Here is a 24,273-nt window from a genome sequence, read left to right on the forward strand (position 1 = left end):
GGGTTTTAAGTTAATAAAAAAAGGTTTTAGTGAGAGAACATGTGGCTAATAAGTTACTACTAGGGCTGGGCAAAAATTTCGAATATGAAGAACCAAACCGAAACCGACCCGAAAAAGTAGTACCGAACCCGAACTGAAATTGATTAAATATTTGAACGGGTTCAAAATTTTGGTATCTAAAGAACCAAAACCAAATCTGACCCGAACCGAAGTATTTCGGGTACCCGAATGTATCCGAAATAGATTTTTATACCCCCATATATAAATATATTTTAGATTTAATGTTTATTAAAAATATCCAAAATATATAAGATATTTTTAAATTATCAAAAATACTTGAAAATATATACAAATAGTCAAAAGTAAATGTCTAAAATAACTAAAATATACTCAAAACACCAAAAATACTTGAAATATATATTGATTATATATCCAAATATTCTAACCAAATCAAATTATATGTTAAGTTTAGGTATTTTGATATATGTTATTCAAATTTGTATGTAATATATTATTTTGTTTATAGATTTTGAGAAATTTAAATCATATAATGAATTTTAAAATTTTAAAAATAATTTTAATGGGTTATCCGAATCCGAACCGAATCCGTAAAGATCCGAAACTTAAAAATATCCGAATGAGACTGAAATCTTTGACTCCGAAACTCGAATAAACCCGAACCTAAGACGAATTGGTACCCGAACGTCCACCCTCAGGTACAACTAATCGGACCGGTAAAACTTGTGGGGATTAATTGTTGAATTTGGTTTGGTCTGGTTTAGCTAAACTAGCTGGAAAGTTTTATCATATTTCCCCAACTTTTTTTTCCTTCTTGTTCTTGGATCTGGTCTTCTCCGCCTGATGTGATCTCCTTCGTCTTTTCGCGTCTCTGGGTAAGTACGAAGCTTGGCTTGCAACTGGATTATCTATCGAATTGCAGTTGATTCGAGTTGATTTTGTCTAATATCAAAAAACCATTTCTAGGGATTGCCATTTCTTGATTTAGCTAGAAAATCGTATATTTTGGGGGATTCTTGTTGAATGACTTTGGATGATTCAAGTTTCATCTGCTATTGTGTCTGTGTGACTTCTTCTGTGTTTTTGTTGATGATCTAAAACAGGATTTAATTAACAGTAGCTGCAGCAGTTTATTCAATTAGTCCAATATAGTACATAGATGGCAGAAAAGGCTTGTATAAAACGTCTCCAAAAGGAATATAGAGCACTCTGCAAGGTACAACTCTTTTGAGCAGGACTCAAGATTCCTTTATTTTTCATTCTCAACCAGTTTTTTTATGTCAACTTTTTAAATATGTTCCTCTACATGTATGTACGTATGTGAATGTTTTTCTTTGTTCTTGGTCAAGAGAAAGTTTCATATTTTCTTTTGTGATTATTTTTTATGATATGTTCTGTTTTTCTGGGCCTGTTAGGAACCAGTCTCCCATGTTGTGGCTCGTCCTTCCCCAAATGACATTCTCGAGTGGCGTAAGCCTTTTCTATCTCTTTATCTCTATTTTTGTCTATGTTTCTCTTACTTGATGAGGTATATTTGATGGACATATTTTTTTTTCACTTGGGAATATACAAGAAACTATGAAACAATGGGACATGACACGTCACACTGTAATTATTTACTTTTGAGTCTTTGATAGAATGGTGAAGATTAGTTTATCAAAGGTTTATAATAAGTTCAACACAAAGATTTGATTTTTTTTTTTGTTTTCTTCTCCATTGTGTTCGGTTGTCAGTGTTAGCCTGGTTATGGTTAGGGAGTTTCAGCCTTTATAGTATTACTGCATTTAGAATTTAAATAGAGGTTACTAACAAAGAGTTGAATTATTAGCGTTAATCTTACAGATTATGTGCTGGAAGGTAGTGAGGGAACACCTTTTGCAGGTGATACTCTTCTTCCTGAAGTTTCTTGTTGGTTTTTTTTCTTCTGCGTCCCTATGAGTATCTTAATTTTATACTTGAACAGGTGGATATTACTATGGAAAGATCAAGTTCCCTCCAGAGTATCCTTACAAGCCACCCGGAATCACGTATGTTCTTTGGTTCTTCAGAATTTTTCTCTCAGTATTACTCTTTATCTCGGTTTATAGTCCACCTTCCAATGAGCCCCTTTGTTGTTTGCCACAGAATGACTACACCAAATGGTCGATTCATGACACAAAAGAAAATCTGTCTGTCTATGAGTGATTGTAAGCTCGATAATGCACTTTCTATATGTTGTTTATTTGCAATTAAGTGCTTTCATTATCTGAATAACTTGTACATGACATTTTCAGTTCATCCAGAAAGCTGGAACCCAATGTGGTCTGTGTCAAGGTATAAATCTTTTTTAACATTTAGTATAATTGTTTTCATAACCCAGTGTTCATGTTTATTTATGAAATCTAAAGTTCGATATACCTGTAGACTGTATAGTAAACCATTTATTTTCCTTGAATGCAGCATACTTACAGGACTTCTCTCATTTATGGTAAGCTCATTGTATCCTCTACAGTTTTTTTTTACCTTTATCTGAAGGAGTCATACATGGACAGTTTGTTTGAGAAGCTCCCATTCTTATATTGTAATGGTGCTTGCTAGTTTTACCATCTGATAATTGAGCATGATATTATCTTCTTAATTCTGTTATGTAGCTTTCTCTAAACGTTGTCCTTTAAATGCAGATGGATACTAGTCCGACAACCGGAAGTGTGAACACTACCGTAGCTGAGAAGCAACGGTTGGCTAAGTCATCTCTCGCTTTCAACTGTAAAACGTAAGATCTTCCCACCATCAAACTTTTACCAAACGATGTATTCATTTACAAGCTCATGTTTTCAGCTTTTTCACCTGAGTCGGAAGTTCTTACTTGTTACAGGCCAGCGTTCCGGAAGCTATTTCCAGAGTATGTAGAGAAGTACAACCAGGAGCAACTAGCTGAGCAAGCTGAAGCGCAGCAGACGGCAGCAGAGTCTCCTCTTCAAGAGAGCAATACCAGAGCTGAGTCAGAGAAAGCAGTGGAGCTAAGAAAGGAGGACTCAGAGGGTGGCTTGAAGGAGAGGAGGAAGAACAAGAAACAAGGATTACCGGCTTGGATTATACTATTGCTTGTGTCGGTATTTGGGGTTGTAATGGCGTTGCCTTTGCTTCAACTGTGATTTCTGTGCAACACAAAACATATAATTGGACGACCCTTGAGATAAAAATATCTCCCTTCAGTATCAAGAGTAATCGTGTCTTCTGTCTAGTGCCATTCCTTACTGAATTTAACTCGATTAGCAGCTCATGGTTTGTGCTTTTATAAGCTGATGACATAAGCTTGGTTTCACATGTTATATATATATATATAGCTTTGTTTGAACTACTTTGTGTAGCATAAGAAGAGGCCAATGGCTGGTTATTTGTCAAGCTCAAGCTTCAAACCCTCTTTGCCACTATGAATCCAAGTATTAGAGAAAATTGAAAAAAACAAACATCATAATACCAAGTCAATTCAATGCATAAATATTTTCTAAAAAACCAACGAAAAAACTTCAAAGTAATAGCAATCTATCAAAACTATGCGTGCGAGCTCTAGACACAAACTCCCAACCACAACGTCAGTCACTCTGAACACACTAGGTATAGAAGGATATAGAATATTATAGATATTAATAACAAATATTGTATATTTATTATAGAAATATATGTACATATCTTATATATAAAATATTTGTTATTAATATCTATAATATTCTATATCCTTTCTATACTAGGTTCTTCGTCTTAGAGAAGAACTCCAGGAACCTTTAAAAAAGGATGCACAAATATTGAAACCACCGTTCCCTGGATAGCCAGTTGATGAACTTGAGGGAAGAGAAGATTCTTCCTGACCAACCAGTGTGTTGTTGAAACTTCACTTCTCTACTTAACGGTCATTGACTTACAACCACATTTGTTTGGTCCTGGACTTGTTGAGTTACAGCTCAAGTTATGTTAATTCACACTACTTGGCTCTCTGTCCCGCACCTTCCTCAATGGCTAATAATGAATTATGCCAGTCTTGATCAAAGGAATTATACATTAGTAGCCTCAGTACAAATAAATATATCAATTAAAAACATTTGAAGGTGTTGACTATTTGCCTTAACTGAGAAGTCTTCTTTTGTTTGGTCTGGCTATTTCCCCCTAGTCAATGCTATTATTGACCAATCTTCCCTATAGATTACTTCCTGTTCTTGTTCTTGTTCTTGTTCTTGTTCTCACCATGGTTTATGAGAACATGAGATCCAAATCCAAAAGCTATGTGAGGTCTTCATCAACCACAAGACCAATACAACCTCTTAGTCTTCACATGCTTCAATTATTCATTCACTGTTTTCTTTCCTTCTATTTCCTCTTTCTAACAGTTTCAGAGGCTGTCTGCAACCCACAAGATCAAGAAACTCTCCTGTGGTTCTCAGGTAACGTATCTTCTCCGGTCTCTCCTCTGAAATGGAATCCATCCGTTGACTGTTGCTCGTGGGAAGGCATAACCTGCGATGATTCACTGAATAGTCACATCACCAACATCTCTTTGCCATCTAGAGGACTCTTTGGCAATCTCACTTCAACTATTCTGAGTCTCCATAGTCTCACTCACCTAGATCTTTCTCACAACCGTCTTTTAGGTCCTCTACCACCAGGTTTCTTCTCATCCCTTGATCAGCTCAGGGTTCTTAACCTTAGTTACAACAGTTTCAGTGGTGAGTTGCCACTTGAACAATCATTTGGTAATAATGGAAGCATCATGTTCTTCCCTACTGAAACCATTGATCTGTCAAGCAATCTTCTCCAGGGAAAAATCCTCAGTAGCTCTAAGTTTCTCCAGGGTTTTTTGAACTTGACCAGTTTCAATGTTAGCAACAACAGTTTCATAGGACCACTCCCTTCTTTCTTGTGCAAGAGTTCACCACAGCTTAGTGATCTGGATTTCTCCTATAATGATTTTAGCGGCTTCATCTCTCAAGGACTAGGCAGATGTTTGAGACTAAGTATCCTTAGAGCAGGTTTCAACAGACTCTCTGGAGACATCCCAAGTGATATCTACATTCTCTCCAAGCTAGAGCAACTGTTTCTGCCATCCAATCACCTTTCTGGAAAGATCAGTGATGATATCACCCGGCTCAAGAAACTTACCTCACTAGAGCTTTACTTTAATCTCCTTGAAGGAGACATACCAAGGGGCATAGGCAACCTCTCCAGCCTGAGGAGCCTTCAGCTCCATACCAATTACCTCACTGGTCCTGTCCCACTTTCTCTAGCAAACTGCACGAATCTTGTCAGCTTGAACTTGAGGGTCAATCAGCTAGGAGGAAGCTTAACAGAGCTTGACTTTTCTCAGTTTAAGAGTCTTAGCGTTATAGATATTGGAAACAATAGCTTCACCGGTGATCTCCCTGAGAAGGTTTACTCCTGCAAATCACTCACAGCAATCAGATTCTCAGGCAACAAGCTAACGGGACAAATATCTCCTCAGATACTGAAACTTGAGTCCTCATCATTTCTGTCTCTTTCTGACAATAAACTGACAAACATTACAGATGCTCTCACAATTCTCCAGGGATGCAAGAAGTTGTCCACTCTCCTGGTGGCACTTAACTTTTACAATGAAACTTTTCCAAGCAACAAAGACTTAATATCTCCAAATGGATTCCCTAAACTCAAAATCTTTGGCATTGGTGGATGCGGATTGAAAGGTGAGATACCAGCTTGGCTGATCAACATCAAGAGCTTAGAAGTGTTGGACTTGTCAGTGAACCAACTAGTAGGTCCAATTCCTGGTTGGTTGGGAACTCTTCCCAACCTTTTCTACCTCGAACTTTCAGACAACCAGCTTTCAGGACAGCTTTCAAATGATATTTTCCAACTGAAGGCTCTGATGTCCCAAAAGTCCCATGATGAAACAGACCGGAACTCTCTAGAGCTTCCTGTCTATGTATCACCAAGCAGCGTTACAACCTATAAACAGCAATACAATCATATGTCCAGCCTCCCACCTGCCATTTACATCAGCAGGAATAACCTAACCGGTAGTATACCAGTAGAGGTTGGGAAGTTAAAGGCTATTCAAATTCTGGATCTTTCTTTTAATTCTTTGTCTGGGGTTATTCCAGATGAGTTGTCTAACCTCACAAGGTTAGAGAGGCTGGACTTATCTAACAATAATCTAACTGGTAGAATCCCTTGGTCGCTGAGGCTCCTCCATTTCATGTCTTACTTCAGTGTGGCTTACAACAATCTTGAGGGGCCAGTACCTACGGGAGGTCAGTTTGACACTTTTCTGAAAGCATATTTTGAAGGAAACGCTTTGTTGTGTGGTGGTATACTGCTTAACCCCTGCATGAGTCCAACACAGCCAACTGCTACAGTTACAACCCAAGATGAAGATGAGTTAAGCAGAACAATCTTTTTGGGGCTTGGCTTTGGATATTTTTTTGGATTAGCCTCTTTCATAGTGGTACGTGCTTGCTACGCAGGTGTAATATAAATAATGTGTGCAGAGAAAGAGATAGGATCTATGCTATTTATGTATATATTGTGTGAAGAGAATCATCTAGCTAGAGTTATGATGAAAGCTTCCTTCATCATATCAGAATGCCAGCAAAATTATAGAAAATGCAATGTTTCTGAACAAGGTCTTGGTTATGTAATAACTGCAGGGATCATTAGAGGCTCAAGTGAACCAAAATCAACAAATCTATACTGAACTAGACTAAACCTGATTACATCCTTACTTAGTGTTTGCTTTATTGTGTGTTTTAATTTCTTAGGTGAGAGAGAGGAGTTGGGATCATGAGCTTTTTTTTCTTGCATTACATGCAGCGACACCAATGACAACGGAAAAAAAAGCCCTTAATTCAGACAACGCCCACTAATGGTAATGGGTCTACTAGGAAAAAAGCAAGCACGTGAAAAGGACCCAATCATAAAAGCATTCTTTTTCTTGGTTAAAGTTAATAATAAAAACAGTAGAAACATGTAAACATGAGTCACATGACACATTAGAGATGTCTTAAAGAAACTAGCTACGGATCAGTTTCCAAAGACGGAAACTTCGACGTTTTTGTTGGAGTCAACGATGGCTGGTGGATCAAAGCGAGTAAAGAGCTTATAAGAGGATATGAGAGAGAGAATGACATATAAGCAAACCACGACGAATGTGATTATAACAGAAGCCGTGGCTCTATGGCAGAAACTGCCAAAGGAACTGCACGCATCGCTCCACGTAATGGCATTGTCTCCTTTGTAGGCTAAGTACAGAACTTCAGTAGACACAGCTCCAGCAGCAAGAACCACGTATGTCAGAATCTGAGATGACCATGTTGTGAAATTAGTTAGTATTACCAGATGATATGATCATTTGATCAATAAAACCGAATGTATCAAGATCTGATATGAGACCTGGTCGAGACAGAAGAAGGTCCAAACACGAGGCATTGTAGAAGAAGAACCAGGCATGGCTGCAATAGCTGCTGACAGGAGAGAGTAGCCTGCACATATTCCATTTGCGTGCACCAAGTACCTAATTGTATTTTTTTTCAAAAAAAAAAGTACCTAATTATAAGTTCATTAATGTTAACATTATTATTCATTACACTTTCATCCACATCGTAACCATTTAATCCTTATCAATCAAATCCTATCTATGCTAACTTAAATAGTCAACAAATGTACCTTGATTAATAATACATGCATCTCTTCATGGTTTAGTATATTGTATAATAATAATAATAATAATAATAATAATTAAAGCATGGTTTATTTGGTCTAAGAGCATGATTAACCCGGGATTCTTAGGATGAGGTTCTTAGCGGAAGTTAAGAAACTGTTTCTTAACTTTTAACTAAAAAGCTAAGAACCGGTTATTAAATAAGGACTTTAAGAACCGGTTCTTAGCCTTTTTAGTTAAAAGTTAAGAAACAGTTTCTTAACTTCCGATAAGAACCCCACTCTAAGAACCCCTGATTAATCATGGTCTAACGGTCTAGGAAGTTAATAACCTGTAAGTACTGGGGTCTACTTACAAATTATGGCAAATATATTATATATATGTGTGTGTGTCAGTCTCTTGGAACTACAATGAATTTTGTGTGTTTCGGTGAGTTTAGGAACACCATCTCACAAATCCTAATTGTATATAGTGTATAATTAAGGATATGTGACTCTAAATATTGAAGATAGTAAATTAGAATAATTATATATCTATGCATGGAGAAAATATACATACCAGAAAGCTGAGAGATTGGAATAAGAAACTGAACCGAACTCATTATTCTGAGAGTCTTTAAGCGTGATAACAAGCGCCGCAAGACAAAGCCCAACCGGAGCTAACCGGAGCATTGTCTCTGCGGTTCGGAATGCAGTACTAACCTCCTCCCACTTCTCCGTCGCAGCACCACCAGAACAGGCGTGGCTAGTCTTGTGATGATCAGCGCTCTTCTCCATTTTCGTCTTCAAATTTTTATTTTATCTCTTCTTTCTCTATCTCGCTCTCTTGTTATGGTTGCTGAGGAAAAAAAATGTGGTTATAAACAAGTGGTGGTGAAGCAAGTGTTGGATCGATAGGGTTGGTGAATGCATTTAATTTCGGTATTCATGATACTCCTCGCACTCCCTAGAAGAAACATGTGAGCTAGGCTATAACTCATTGTAATATTAATACGAAGCTCTAGAACCAATTATTTGTATCCCGGCCCCGTACGTCATGTGGCCATCTCATATTTTGTTTTTGTTTTGACGTCTTTTGTTTCTCGGTTCAATCTTAAGAACACCGTATCTACAATAAACAAATAATAGAAGCATTAATGTATTTGATAACATAATCTTCTTACTATGTACTCAAGTTAGAAAGCTGGTTACATTTACCCTAGGTTTGATTCTTGAACTTTGAAGCAAAGAATTCTTCGTTTATATATTTTCAAAACGTGAACCATGTTTATAGGATATTAAATTTTGGAGCTGGTCAACGAAGTTAAAGTAGCCTAATGGTATTTAGTCAAAAAAAAAAAAAAATTGGAGCTGGTCCAATCTCGTGACCCACACAATACTGGTTTTTCTTCTTTTTTTTTTTTTTTTTTTTTTTTTTACTTGTTTTTCTTTGTATAGAATCAAATGTAGATAGGGTAAGTAAGTGTGGACGATTTTCCTTAGTAGTAGTACTAGTAGTATTGGTTAGGTAATTTAATAAAAGCAATTAAGTATGAGTTTATCGTCTACGATGATTTTTTGGTGGATCAAATCAATGCTCTTGGCTGTAAAATTTCACCAGCAGAAGCCATATATATATTCAAACTAATTAAAAACTAATATATTCTGAAAGTATTGTGAAATATTGAATATTACGAGCAAGTAGTTATTAAAAAAATCAAGCAGTATGCTGTATTATTGTATTGGAATATCTCGTGACTTATTATTTTTAAACGTTATTTGTGGCCGTTTCTTGTTCCATTACATGCATGCTTATTCTTGTGTTTTAGCAGACATGACTCTCCTATGTTTAAACCTTTTTGGATGTACATTTAAACAAATGTTTATATGTTTTATGTTCGAATGGTAAATTAATTCGGTGTTATTCAAACATCAATTTTAATCGAGAAATCGTCTCACTACAAAAAAACATAATCTTAACGAGGGCAATTTTCTTCGTGAGTTCGTCGTAAATGAGGCTTTACGACGAATTAGCGAGGAACCACGTTTGCTCGTTACTCATCTGTCGTAACACATATTTCTTCGCTAATTCGTCGTAAGCGATGAATATATTTCGTCGTAAAGACGAAGTAGATCATTTCGTCGTAAAGACCACGTCAATATTCCACGTAAGGAGATCGCTATATTTCCTCGTAAATACCTCGAAACGAGTTCCACGTAAACTACACGTAAATACCTTGAAAGTGTTTCCTCGCAAAATACACGTAATGACCACGAAAAAATTTCCTCGTAAAATACTCGTTTATCATTCCTCGTTATTTCCTCGTAAATCTTTTCTCGTAAAATACTCATTTATTTTTTCTCGTCATTTCCTCGTAAGGTTTCCACGTAAATAGGTCGTACATTAGCTACGAATTTACTTCGTTTTTATTATTTTACAGAATTTAAAAATATAATTAAAAAATAATTAAAATTATTTAATTTATTAATAAAATTAAAATGTAAAATAAAAATAAATCAATATGAAAATATTTTATATATAAATAAGTTTTGAATTTATAATACAACAACCGGAAAAGAAAAAAAACTAAGGGTCGTTCATCGCCTGGTAGAATTCATCACTCTTCCTCGTAACATCCGCCTCGTTATGTACGTCGGATGACTCGCCTCGAATGGGATGTTGTTGTCGCATTTTCCTCAACATGGACTCCCATTCCTGATTTTTGGCCGCTATAACGTCCAAGAAGCCCTCGACTCCACCCATACGAGATTTTGTCACAGCCAACTCGTTACGCAGCTGAGCGGACTCTCTACGCAGCTCAGTGACTTCATCATCCCGTCGCTGACCATAAGACGATGTCGCTCTCGGAACATCGTTGACGGAACCAATCCCCAACGTCCGTCCCTTTTTTTAGGGACAACCTTAAAAACAAAAAATAAATATTGTTAGTAAAAATTTAAAGTTATATTAAATGAATAATAAAAAATTAAAATTTTTGAAAATTTACCTCTTCGTAAATCTTATCCACTTCAAGTGTGGATAAGGTGACGGGTAATCCGTCGGTAGACTGCTGGGTCAGCTGAGTCTGGCGGTCTTCAACCCGAGCAATCACGTCATTGTAGATTTGCTCGGACTTGCCATCTACAAATACACCCGCCTTGTTCTTGTGGGTCCTCTCGTAAAGTTCCATAAGAGACGGGAGATGTCCCGTCTCTTTGGCCTAAAAAACATTTAAGAAAGTTAGAATAAAATATATATATTAAAAAAATTATTTAATAAAATATTTAATTACCATTTCCAAACGGACACCGGCGTGGGGCTTTTGGCCCGTAGTGTGAAGCATCGGCCCGTTTCCGTGCTCATCGACCGTGTTACGGGAGTTAGAGCAAGACTGGGCGATTCTAATGGAATCAGGAAGACGCCAATAACGGATGAGGCCATCCCACACATCCGTGGTGAGCTCAGCGGGTTTGCCACGCTCATACCCCTTCACGATCCAGTCACCCTTCCAGTTTGAGACCGTGTCCAACAAGCAAACTTTCGCCTTCGCGTTAAACTTCTTCCTCACCCTCTCAGTGATCCCCAAGGCCCAATTATATTTTTGCCGTTGGAAAAAATAAATTAACAATTAGTTTTTTTAGAAAGTATATATATAAATCATGAAAAAATTAAAGTATATATAATTAATTAATAGAGACTTACAGCGTAAATTTTGAACCACGTCTTTCTGACGTAGTGAGGCGTCTTACTCCAGTTTGGATGTGCCATGGAGAAGTAACCTTTGATCGTGTCGGTTACGTCCGATACAAGACAGTTGCCAACCCCCCACCTGGAAAATACAAATTTAAAATATAAATTATTTTTTAAGGTTATAAAAAAATTTTAAACGAATTAAAAAAAAAATAATGCAACATACCACAAAGTTCCGTCCGGTCGGTCGGGGTCGATGACTGGTAAACCTTCTCTGCCTGGCAGACGGAGAATGTCTTCTACAGTGTACTGCGAGTAAGGAGCACTCGAAGGCACCATCAAATCGGGATGAATATCGGCGGCCATCGGAGGTTCCATCGGAGGAGGCACAGGAGGAGGCATCGTCGGATGAGCCATCGGAGAAGGCACATGAGGAGCCGATGGTGCACTAGAAGAAGTAGACCCAGAGACTCTCTGAGTGTACTGAGTCTCGGGGACAGTCTCCTGACCCGAAGAACCGGGAGCTGAAGAAGAGGCCGGGTCTAAACGACTACCCGGCTCACCGAAGATCTCTCTATAATGGGCAGTAAGTCTTCCTTTTCGAACCTCGGAAAAAATTAAATTTTTAAAATTAACATCAACAATATATTTCCCAACATTATCCACCTAATCAACACTAAATAACATAAATCCGCAAACCTATATAAATTCCATATACTAACCACATAATCTATCCTAAACTAACCAAATTAGAGAGGAATTAGAGAGGCTTACCATTGCTACGAAATGGAGAGGAAGTAGAGAGGAAGTAGAGAGGAAAGAAAGAGTGAGCGCTCGGGGGTATATATAAGATTACATATCGTCGCAAATTCCTCGTACGTTTACGACGAAATAGCGAGCAGTTACAAAGGCCCGTGTTTTTTTGTACGACGAAATTGCGAGGAATCACAAAGGCCCGTGTTTTTGTTTACGAGGTATTAACGACGATTTTTCTTACGTGGAATTAACGAGGCTTGCTTTCCTATAAATATACCCACAACTCTCATTCTCAAACCACACACAAACTCCCAAATCACACCCTATCTGAAATCACATTCCTCAGCAAAATCCTATTCAAATTATAAATATTTGAAAAAAATAGGAAAAGGATAAGTCATAGAATTCATGTGGGCGAGACTTACGTATTATAATTGATGGAAGTCTTGCCACATGTTATTCTGGTATTTTGATCATTTTCCCTTTTTTTCTAGTTTTTACACTACGAGGTATTTACGACGATTTCTGCTTACGTGGAATTAACGAGTGTTATGTTTAAATCCTTTTACGTGGTATTTACGACGATTTCATCCAACGTGGTCTTTACGACGATTTCTGCTTACGTGGAATTAACGAGTGTTTTGTTTAAATCCTTTTACGTGGTGTTTACGACGATTTCTGCTAACGTGAAATTAACGAGTATTTTGTCTAAACCCTAAAATCCGAAACCTCCAAACCCCAAACCCCAAACCCCAAACCCCAAACCCCAAACCTCAAACCCCAAACCTCAAACCCCGAAACCTCTAAACCCCAAACCCGAAATCCCAAACCCCAAACCCCATATTCCAAACCCCAAACTCCATATTCCTTATTTTCATATATTCCAAACTCCATCTTTATTTTTAAATTTCGTCGTTATTTCCTCGTTGGCTTACGAGGTATTTACGATGATTTTTGCCTACGTGGAATTTACGACGATTTTTGCCTACATGGTCTTTACGACGATTTTTACCTACGTGGAATTTAGGACGATTTCTTATACGTGGTCTTTACGATGATTTGTGCTTACGTGGAATTAACGAGCCTGCGTTCTTTATTTTAATATTTCGTCGTTATTTCCTCGTTGGGTTACGTGGAATTAACGAGTGTTATGTTTAAATCCCTAGAATCCGAAATCCCAAACCCCATATTCCTTATTTTCAACTTTATATATTCCAAACCCCATCTTTATTTCTATTCCAAACCACAATTCCCACATTTGCTTATTCATAAAACAAACTCTCACATTACCTTATTCATAAAACAAACCCCACATTATCTTATTCATAAAACAAACTCCCTCATCTTATTCATAAAACAAATACATCAATCGGATACATCGACATTCTCGTCATCACTAGAAACATCATCATTTTCATTAAACTCGTCTTCAACAGCTTCGTCTGTGGCATCATCGGTAAGATCTTCGTACTCGTGATTATGCAGATCAATGAGAAGGATGTCATCAATTTCTTGTTCAGGTTCCTCGACTTCATTTATCTGTTCTTCTTGCAATGGTGGTTCTTCTCCACTGATGATTCGTCCTCGAGGTGTAACTTTGATCACTGCTAACCAATTTATACCTGAATCTCTCATCCGAGGGTATGGAAGGAAGCTAACTTGGTCTGCTTGTGAAGCTAAGATGAAAGGCTCGAATTTGTTGTACCTTCGTCCACCGTTGACATCAACTACACCAATTTGTTAGACCGAACACCTCTGTTGACGACGGGGTCGAACCATTCACATTTGAAGAGGACGCATTTCAACTTCAGTATCCCTGGAAATTCGACTTCAATAATCTCCGTCAAGATCCCGTAGAAATCTGTTTCCCCTTTCACACATATTCCATAGTTACTGGTCGCCCGCTGTCTACCATACTCATATGTATGAAAAGTATAGCCTCGTGTGAAATACATCTGTGATGTGGTGACCTTTACAAGTGGAGATTGAATTACTTCGTGTAACCACTTAGGATAATCTGCATCGTCGTCGTCATAATCAACCTGCAAAAATAAAGAGAATGTTAATGAAATACAGATCATGTATGAAAAAAGAGTTTGAGTTAATACCTGATTCCGCAACCACTTAATGAAGTGTTGATATTTCCTTTTGTCTACGTCACTTGTGGATATACCAGGAAATGTTTCTTCGACTTGAGAAACAAATAGGCTGTAAAATCACATTTTATAGGAATGAATCTCTCGCAATTATACAATTAATTAGACTTATGTGTTTCGAAGTGTCAATATATGTTACCTTTCAAAATAACGCATCAATGGATCTTCGCAATTGAGTAGAATATAGGTGTGTACACTATGAGCGTCTTGTTCACTCGACCACCAAACCTCTTTAGACTTCCCACCGAGTCGCCCAATCTGGCTAAAGATGTCTGGAACACCAGCAACTGCATATATTAGCGCAACACCACCATCATCATATCTTCTTGGAGCTCTTCTCCGGGTACGTACTTTTGACGCAAAGTAGTACGATGTGAAGTGAGAAACTTCTTCCGTCAAACTTCCAGCAATTATAGAACCTTCAACTTTGGCGAGGTTCTTTGCTTTTCCCTTCAAATATTTCATGGCTCGCTCATACTGATACATCCATCCGTAATGTACAGGTCCACGAAGCAATGCCTCATATGGGAGGTGGACAGCTAGATGCTCCATGACGTCAAAAAATCCGGGAGGAAATATCTTCTCCAAGTTGCACAATAAGATGGAAATGTTCTCCTGAAGCTGTTCCACAACTTCTTCTTTAAGAGTGCGTGTGCTCAGATCCCTGAAAAATGCTCCAATGCCTTTTATATTCCAAAAAAAATTAAACACATTGTTAGTCATATATTATTTTGTAAATTATTGTGATATAATACACTACGTACCTGCAAGTGCTTCATGTACGTTTGTTGGAAGTAGCTCCGCAAATGCAAAGGGCAGTAGTCGTTGCATAAAGACATGACAATCATGACTCTTCATCCCGGAGAACTTTTGACCCTTTTCAACACATCTAGAGAGATTCGAAACATACCCATCAGGGAACTTCACTTCTGATGCCACCCAGTTGAACAACACCGACTTTTTTTCTGAAGATAATCTGAATATCGGAACGGGAACTTGTCCATTGCTTTTAATATGTAACTCGCTTCTTGAGCAAATATCCGGCAAGTCCAACCTCGATTTTATGTTGTCTTTTGTCTTCCCTGGGACATTCAATATTGTATTCATGATGTTCTCAAAGAAATTCTTCTCTATATGCATCACATCGAGGTTGTGGCGCAGAAGAAGATCCTTCCAATATGGCAACTCCCAAAATATACTCTTCTTGTGCCAGTTGTGATGAACACCGTAAGAATCAGGCATATTACGAGGGACATGCCAATTACCACCCCAACGAACTGTTTCGTTAGCTCCGTAGTAGTCGATTTGCGCTTCAATTTGTTCTCCAGTTAGATATGGAGGAGGAGTGTCTCTCACAACCCTTTTGTGCCTAAACAAATTCTTGTTTCTTCGGTAAGGATGGCCAATGGGAAGAAATCGACGGTGACAATCAAACCAACTTGTCTTCCTACCATTCTTCAGTTGAAACGCATCTGTCGTTCCATTACAATATGGACAAGCTAATCTCCCATGTGTAGTCCATCCAGACAACATCCCATAGGCAGGAAAATCACTTATGGTCCACAAAAGCATCGCTCGCATCGTAAAATTCGTCTTCGTTGAACAGTCATACGTCCTCACCCCTGTTGACCACAAATCCTTCAACTCTTTTATCAGTGGTTGTAGGAAAACATCCAGGGACCTTTTTGGATGGTTCGGACCAGGTATTAATATGGTCAAGAATAGCAACTCCCGTTGCATGCACATCTCCGGTGGCAGGTTGTATGGAGTAAGAAAGACTGGCCACAATGAATATTGTCTCCCTGACATTCCGAACGGACTAAATCCATCTGTGCATAGTCCGAGATACACATTCCGGATATTGCTAGCGAAATCCGGATGTACTTTGTTGAAATGTTTCCAGGCTCTTGCATCTGATGGATGAGTCATCTCACCATCCGTCTGAGTATGCTCGGCATGCCATCTCATCTTTCCAGCAGTTGCTCTGATTGATACAATCTTTTCAATCTGTCTGTAATTGGTAGGTACCACATCCTTTGGTACGGTACCCTATTACGTCCCCGTCCTTGCGGCTTGAATCGTGGCTTCTTGCAGAATCGACATTCTTCTAGCTTCTCATCATCTCCCCAATAGATCATGCAGTTGTCGATGCAAACATCTATCATCTCCGAAGGCAACCCAAGACTATAAACCAGTTTCTGAATCTCATAATAAGAATCAGCAGACACATTGTCTTCCGGCAAATACTCTTTAAACAAGTCCGCCCATTCGTTCATGCAACTTTCAGGTAGATTGTGATCAGTTTTAATATTCATCATTCTAGCAGCTAACGACAATTTAGAGAGACCTTCTCTACAACCACTGTAAAGTGGTTGATTCGCCGCGTTTAACATTTCGTAAAACTTTTTTGCATCTATATTAGGTTCTTCATCTTCATCATGAGCTACGAATGCATCAGCTACCATATCATGAACCCTATCATAATCTACCATCTCCTCCTGATGGTAACTATGTTCATTATGCAAATGATGATCAACCGGTTCTTTTTCCTGAAAATTGCTATTACTACTACTAGCTTCATTCTGATCATAATTAAAACCTTCTCCATGTTGAAACCAGATATAGTAATTTGGCGTGAAACCTCTATTTATTAAATGCTTCCAAACATTTTCACGGTTTGCCAGTTTCGAATTGTTGCATTTCCGACAAGGACAGAACATCTTACCACTTTCTTGGGCGAGCGGTGTTGAATCTGCTTGATGCATAAATGTCTCCAGACCCGCAAGGTATTCTTTCGTCACTCTCCCGTTAGCATCTCTATGCATATACATCCACTTCCGCAACTCATAAATAGTCCCGGAGCCAGCCATTTTTTTTCTTTCACATTTTTTGTTGTTGGTGTGTTTAAAATGATGTTCAAACATCCATATTTATAGGAAATTTCGAATCTGGTAGTTGTAATTTTCCTATGAATTTACGACGAAAATTAATTAGGTGGTAAAAAAAAACGTGTAACACCTACAAAGTTGGTGGATTCAAAATTTCCTCGCTAAATACACGTAAACTATTTCCTCGTAAATAACACGCAAAGTTTACGTCATATTTACGAGGAAATAGTTTTTCCTCGTAAAATACTCGTTAAATTACATCCACTTTACGACGAAACACTTTTGTCGTTACGTTACGAGGAAATAACGATGACTTTAGTTTTCCACGTAAGTTCCTCGTAAAATCGACGTAAATTTACGAGGATTGTTTTTCCTCGTTAAATTTCCTCGCTAAGCATGTGTTTTCTTGTAGTGTCTCCAATGCCCGTAGATGAAAAATTTAAAGCTAGGATATCCCATGTTGTGTTATTAAATTTGTTTTGATTTATTTTTAATTCATAAAATAATTAAATTAGGGAAATATCATTTACCCTAATTAATAAACAAGTGTCGATGGTTTTTCACTTTTCAGATTTCTTATCTTCTCCTCTTCCTTCTTTCTGCCGAGTTGTATCTTCTCCTTCTCTGTAAATCTTGTAAATCTTCTCCTCTTTTTTTTTTGCATAACTTTTATTCTTCTTTCTCTAATCTCTATGACAAACCACCGCAGTTCAATCTAAAACAATGGCGAGAAGATGACGAAAACGAAGATGGCGGCTCTGCTTGAGATTGTTCTACCTAAAATTAGATCTATGATTTTGGGTCTACAATTTTCGCTTGTTCTGGATTTTTCGAGTCAGGGCTTTGCTATTTCTGGGTTTTTTCAGTTAGGGTTCTTAAAGCAAACTGCCAAGGTGACGAAAGAGAAATAGTGTTGATGAAGAAATCTTGGTTTTTTAATTTGGGGTTCTTCTCGCTTTTCTTCAGTTTATGAGTTTTCTGGATTTTTTATTTATTGAAGTCGGTTTCTTATTCTATGTAAGTTATGGATCTATAATTTTTGTATTTGGTTGTATGTTTCATGTTTCGTTAGTAATACTAGTATAGTTCAGTAGTAATACTAGTATAACTCAGTACAACAACATAAATATTACTAGTATAACCCAGTATAACTACGTAAGTATTACTAATAGAACTCAGTAGAACAACATAATTATTACTAGTATAACAACTAGGTGAGTAGTACCAGAAGAACTCAGTACAACTGCATAAGTATTACTAGTATAACTCAGTACAACTAGTAAGATTCAGTATAACTACTTATACTAATATAACATAGTTGGACTAGTTATACCTCGAAAATTTGAAAATTTGAAATTTGAAAATTTCAAAAATTCGAAAATTTAAAATAAGTAATTTCGAAAATAGATAAGGGTAAAATTGAGTTTTCATATTTTCATTAAATGATGGAGGGTATTAAGATTAGTGAAGGATATAGTGGATTTTCTTTTCTCATATAAGGATATATGAGATGGATATATGAGATGATGGCTCTAATCAAAGGAATGAATGGGAAAGACGACTTCCTCTCAATTCCTTAAATTTAACACTGTTCATAAGAAATATTTTTTCTCTAATATTCTTTTTCATTCCTTTCAATTTAAGATTATTGCAAAAGATTATTTGCAAAAGATTATTGCAAAAGATTTTTTGATACTAATTTGTCTTCTAATATTGTGACATGTGTTTAACTATATAATGATTAAAAATATATATAATAAGATAATAAAAATAATTTTGAAAATGGTAAATTTTAAAAACATTTAATATACACTGAAAATAATTATTTGATAGAAATTTTATTTTTCTAAATCGTAGACAAAATATAATTTTAAAATATTATGTAATATTAATTTCATTTTCTAAAATCCTAAAAAAAACTGTAAAAGAAAATTTGATAGCTGTTTTCCTTTTTATAAATAAAATCCTAAACAAAATAAATTTATAACATATTTTTAAGTGTTAACCAAACGAGAATTGTACAAATTTATTTGATAATATTTTTAAAAGAGTATTTAATAATGAACATGATACTAAAAATTATTTAATTAACAAAAAAAGTGTAAAATTAGTATTGATACGAATTTTCAAAATTGTAATTTTAAAATTATTTATTAATAACTAAAAGAAATATTTGATAGGAATTTTACTTTTTTTCCTGAAATTTTAAAGAGAAGATAATTGTAATAGGTTATATGACAATAATTTTTCTTTTCTAAAATCTTAAACAAAATTGTAAAAGAGTATTTAATATTATTTTTAATATTTTTATTGTAAATAAAAAGGAAATTTATAAAATAGAATGTTTTCCTTTTTAAAAAATCCTAGAAAAATAAAAAAATTAAGACTTATTTAATAAAACATTAAATTAGTACATAAGAACATGTATAATGTTGTCATTGACTCCATTGGTGTATTTGACTTTCATTTCTTTTTAATTTTAATTCAATTTCTTATTTCGGGCGGTGTTCAATTTAAATGTTTAGGTATAGTATTTTCTCTAATCCGAAGCACAAAAATTATAACAATTAATCTATGCACCATAATAATAAAATACAAATATTAACTTGAACTTATGTGTAAAAACATATTTTAGTTATAAAATAAATCTCAAACAACATATGCAAAAAACAATCTTAAAACTTAAAAAATAACTTAGAGCATAAACATCTGAGGTTTCTTAAAGAGGTTATTGACAAAATGTGGGCCCCACTGACGCGTGGATCTCACAAAAATTTTAAAAAACAATCACTACATGAAAACAGCGGCATACTGAGGGAAAAAATCGTCGGTATGTCGTCGGAATAACGCTATTCCGACGACATACCGACGAAAAAAGTCCTCGGAAATAACTCCTCGGAAATTCATCTTTCCTCGGAAATCCCTCGGAAATTTCCGACGGAATTCCGAGGAAATGAATTTCCTCGGAATATTCCGAGGACTTTTTTCGTCGGAAATTCCTCGGAATATTCCGAGGAAGATGTCATCGGAATATTCCGAGGGATACACTTCCTCGGAATATTTCCAAAATTAAAAAAAAAATTATAAATTTATTTTTTAAAATTAAAATTCGAAAATATAAAATTAAAATTGAAATAGAAAACATATTTAAAATACAAAAAATAATAAAATAGTTTTTATAAATAAAAAAATGCTTTATAAATACAAAATTAGTTTTAATAAATATAAATATTTTTATAAATATGAAATCATCTTTTTATAAATACAAAATAGTTTCTATAAATACAAAAAATAATAAAATAGTGTTTATAAATAACAAAAAAAATGTTTTATAAATACAAAAATAGTTTTAATAAATATAAATATTTTTATAGATATGAAATCATCTTTTTATAAATACAAAATAGTTTTTATAAATACAAAAAATAATAAAATAGTGTTTATATAGAAAAAACGTTTTGTAAATACAAAAATAATAAACAATTTATAAAAAAGTTTTAAATCAATCCAACACAACCAAATCACAATTCTAAACCTATTACACAACAAATCACAATCCTACTCAATCACCCTAACAAAAATATATCAAAAAACTTCTAAAATCATCAAATCTACTTAAAAACCTAACAAATAGGACCTAATAGAGTGGGATATGGTCCTTACATGATTTGTAAGGGAATGGAAAAGATTCGCCGGAGAGATCGTCGCGAGAGAAGGTGGAGAACGCCGGAAGGAGAGAGAGATCGCCGGAGAGGAAGAAGAGAGAAATGGGGAAGAAGATGCGGTTCGAGTTTATAAAACCTTGGGTCTGACGGATATTTTCCGTCGGAATTCCCTCAGTATTTTCAATTTCAATTTTCGCGAAATATTTGGCGGCTTGTTTGCCCGGTTAAATGAAAATATTCCGAGGAAATTCCGACGGCCACTTAAATATCCGTCGGAATTTCCTCGGAATATTTTCATTAATTCGAGGAAAAAGAATATCCTGTGCATGTATTTCTATTAATTTATATTGTTCCTCGGAGTTTCCTCGGAATATTCCGAGGAAATACCGAGGAACTAGTGTTAGGGGTTTCAAAACATCAATTTTTTTTGCTGTATTTCATTTCTTATACAATTGTAATGCATACCATTGAGGATTCTTTGTATAGATGAGCATAAACCATGAAATAACAAATTTCAAAACGAATTGAAAGTATTCCCTTTACCGTTCATTAAAGTGTATAAGTGTTTCTCTTATGTTGTGGGGATTTCGTTCATACAATCGGAAAAGTGTTTATTATAGGGTAAGGAACAAATTTTTGACTTCATAATCAGTCTAAGACACTTAATAAGAGTTATATAAGTGTTATTCAAACCGCAAAACGTTGTTTTCGGTTTAAAAACCCTATTTCCTCGGAATTTCCTCGGAATATTCCGAGGGAATTCCGAGGAAACCCTTATCTTCCTCGGAATATTCCGAGGAAATTCTGAGGAACACTTGATAAACTCGAACGTTTTTTTATAAACGCATCGATCGATCCGTTGATGTTCAAAAACGCATCGATCGATCGAGTATATTAAGTGTTCTTCGGAATTTCCTCGGAATATTCTGAGGCTTTTCCGAGGAAACAGGGTTTGGGGTAACAATGTGATCGATCGATTAGATTATCCCATCGTTCGATGTGGATATCCAATAGATCGAATGAACAAAATCTCGAACGTTTTTTTATAAACGCATCGATCGATGCGTTTATGTTCAAAAACACATCGATCGATCGAGTATATCAAGTGTTTCTCGGAATTTCCTCGGAATATTCCGAGGCTTTTCCGAGGAAACAGGGTTTGGGGTAACAATGTGATCGATCGATCCCAAAAATGGATCGATCGATCACCAAGATGGACCAAAGCGTCACAATGTGATCGATCGATTAGATTATCCCATCGATCGATGTGGATATCCAATAGATCGAATGAACAAAATCTCGAACGTTTTTTTATAAACGCATCGATCGATCCGTTTATGTTCAAAAACTCATCGATCGATCGAGTATATCAAGTGTTCCTCGGAATTTTCTCGGAATATACCGACGGAATTCCGAAAAAATTCCGAGGAAACCAAATTTAGGATTTCCTCGGAATATCCTCGAAAATTCCTCGGGAAATTCCGAGGATTTCATTTTTCGTCGGAATGTCCGTCAGAATACCGATGTTTTCTTGTAGTGAATCTCCAAAATCACCAAATAAGGATCAGTATTTGGGGAGTTTTTGCACTATTTACGGGCCCCACCGACACATGGCGGCCCGCGATTGGTTTATTTTTTAATTTTTTTTTTTTAGAAAAAAAAAAAAAATTCTTAAGGACCCCTTACTGATAATCATGGTCTTAGAGCATCTCCAATGGTGGTATTTTAGTAATTTTTTTTTTGAATAGTTAAGGACTCTAATCAAAAATGTTTGTCCAATGGTGTTACCCAATTAGGAGTCCTTAGGAATAAAAAAATAATAAATTTTAAAACATGTGAAATTTAAATTTTTATTTATTGCATGATTAAAAATAAAGATACAATAATTAATCTTCATCACCAAATTTGTTCCAAATATTTTCAAATAAATCATTTTTCAATTGTTCATGTATACGCCTATCGCGAAGATGATTCCGAATGCCAAGCATATTACCGAGATTTTTAGGCATGTCGGTACTATAGGACATATCCACCCGTGAACTTCTGGATGCCTCTCCTTCAAAATCAGATGTATCGTACTGAGTGTATCCATCTCGTTCATTTTCGACTATCATATTGTGTAGTATGATACATGCTCTCATAATATGCCCTATCTTTTCTTTGTCCCATGAAAGAGCCGGGTTTTTCACAATCGCAAATCGAGCTTGCAATACTCCAAAAGCGCGCTCAACATCTTTTCGGGTTGCTTCTTGAACTTTAGCAAATAACTCTGCTTTAGGACCTTGAGGGAGTGAGATAGATTGGATAAATGTTGACCATTTCAGATATATACCGTCTGTGAGGTAGTACGCCAAATTATACATGTGTCCGTTGACCACGTACTCTAACCTGGGACCTCGACCTTGAAAAATGTCATCAAAAACAGGAGACCGATCGAGGACATTAATATTGTTTAAGTTACCTGGAGGACCAAAAAAAACGTGTCATATCCAAAGATCGTGTGAAGCTACAACCTCTAAGACAATTGTCGGTTTTCCTAATCCACGTGTGTACTGTCCTTTCCAAGCGGTTGGGCAATTTTTCCACTCCCAATGCATACAGTCAATGCTTCCTACCATCCCAGGAAACCCGCGTTTCTCTCCAATATCGAGTAGTCGTTGAAGATCCTCTGGTGTGGGTCTTCGTAGATACTTATCTCCAAATAACTGTATTATTCCTTCAGTGAAATTTTGTATACACGAAATTGCCGTGCTTTCACCAAGTCGGAGATACTCGTCAACCGTGTCAGCCGCAGAACCATAAGCAAGCAGACGAATTGCAGCCGTACATTTTTGCAGTGGAGATAGACCATACCTCCCGGTTGCATCTCTTCTATGTTGAAAGAATGGAACGTTCTCTGAGAGGCGATGGACTATACGCATGAATAATTCCTTGTCAGAAATGTCGGATCTTCGCTGAAGTAGTCATTCCATAAACGGGTATGTCCTTCTTCACGGTTTCGTTCTATATAAGCATGTTTCCTTTGCTTTTTGGTTTGGGCCTCCACTATGTTGTTGTATATTTGTTCGAAGACATCGTCGAAAGCTTCGTTCAATCTTTCTTCGAGTTCATCGGATGAAGATGATGACATTTTTGCTAATCCCTCCTTGAAAAAAAAAATCAAGCGAAACGGTTTAGACTCGTTTTAAATGATCAAGCCAAATGATTTCCAAATCTAAAATGGCTAAAATTATTTATTGCAAAGTTAAAAAAATGTATCTATTTGTTATTCACCATATCATTTTATTTAACGTTAAATGGAGTAGAATTAAAATAAAACTTAATTTGATGGAGTTAATCTGTTTTGAAAAAAAAATGGAATAACCCATTTACTATGTGCATTCAGAATCTATATAGACATATTTTTAGGAATCTGCTAAGCATGCTAATACATAGCAAATGAAAATATTATATGT

General features: G+C 36.1%; 3 protein-coding genes across 7 annotated transcripts; 2 read left to right on the top strand and 1 right to left on the bottom strand.

Annotated features, from left to right (window-relative positions):
- The first annotated feature begins 752 nt into the window (after positions 1–752).
- LOC106411715 (ubiquitin-conjugating enzyme E2 34) lies at positions 753–3,358 on the top strand. Of its 5 annotated transcripts, none has more exons than XM_013852523.3 (10): positions 756–893; positions 1,122–1,234; positions 1,434–1,488; positions 1,861–1,899; positions 1,982–2,045; positions 2,143–2,204; positions 2,292–2,331; positions 2,458–2,485; positions 2,679–2,770; positions 2,873–3,358. In XM_013852523.3, the coding sequence occupies exons 2-10, from the start codon at positions 1,178–1,180 to the stop codon at positions 3,150–3,152; spliced, it is 717 nt and encodes a 238-aa protein (XP_013707977.2). In that variant the 5' UTR covers positions 756–893; positions 1,122–1,177; the 3' UTR covers positions 3,153–3,358. The 5 variants fall into 5 exon arrangements, with proteins under 5 accessions (XP_048621145.1, XP_048621147.1, XP_013707977.2 ...); XM_013852524.3 differs by having other exon boundaries at positions 796–893; positions 1,148–1,234; XM_048765188.1 differs by having other exon boundaries at positions 753–893; positions 2,292–2,485.
- Positions 3,359–4,111: 753 nt separating this feature from the next.
- LOC106414203 (receptor-like protein 2) lies at positions 4,112–6,631 on the top strand. The gene has a single exon (XM_048765191.1). It carries the CDS (start codon positions 4,169–4,171, stop codon positions 6,500–6,502), a length of 2,334 nt encoding a protein of 777 aa, XP_048621148.1. The 5' UTR covers positions 4,112–4,168; the 3' UTR covers positions 6,503–6,631.
- A 307-nt stretch (positions 6,632–6,938) lies between these two features.
- LOC106413952 (CASP-like protein 2A1) lies at positions 6,939–8,609 on the bottom strand. The gene is made up of 3 exons (XM_013854674.3): positions 8,243–8,609; positions 7,417–7,537; positions 6,939–7,323 (listed from the first exon to the last, which is right to left on the bottom strand). Exons 1-3 carry the CDS (start codon positions 8,458–8,460, stop codon positions 7,048–7,050), a joined length of 615 nt encoding a protein of 204 aa, XP_013710128.2. The 5' UTR covers positions 8,461–8,609; the 3' UTR covers positions 6,939–7,047.
- Between the last annotated feature and the right edge of the window lie 15,664 nt (positions 8,610–24,273).

This window comes from Brassica napus, chromosome C8 (genome assembly GCF_020379485.1).
Source record: "Brassica napus cultivar Da-Ae chromosome C8, Da-Ae, whole genome shotgun sequence".
NCBI classification, from domain to species: domain Eukaryota; kingdom Viridiplantae; phylum Streptophyta; class Magnoliopsida; order Brassicales; family Brassicaceae; genus Brassica; species Brassica napus.

Bases quoted from the DNA above. Each gene is read 5' to 3' on its own strand.
- LOC106411715 (XM_048765188.1), top strand. From the start codon at position 1,178: ATGGCAGAAAAGGCTTGTATAAAACGTCTCCAAAAGGAATATAGAGCA. The intron at 1,900-1,981 runs GTGATACTCTTC...ATACTTGAACAG, and splicing joins TGAGGGAACACCTTTTGCAG to GTGGATATTACTATGGAAAG. The intron at 2,771-2,872 runs GTAAGATCTTCC...TACTTGTTACAG, and splicing joins CTCGCTTTCAACTGTAAAAC to GCCAGCGTTCCGGAAGCTAT.
- LOC106413952 (XM_013854674.3), bottom strand. From the start codon at position 8,460: ATGGAGAAGAGCGCTGATCATCACAAGACTAGCCACGCCTGTTCTGGT. The intron at 7,538-8,242 runs GTATGTATATTT...AAATACAATTAG, and splicing joins TCCAATCTCTCAGCTTTCTG to GTACTTGGTGCACGCAAATG. The intron at 7,324-7,416 runs GTCTCATATCAG...TGGTCATCTCAG, and splicing joins CCTTCTTCTGTCTCGACCAG to ATTCTGACATACGTGGTTCT.
- LOC106414203 (XM_048765191.1), top strand. From the start codon at position 4,169: ATGCTATTATTGACCAATCTTCCCTATAGATTACTTCCTGTTCTTGTT.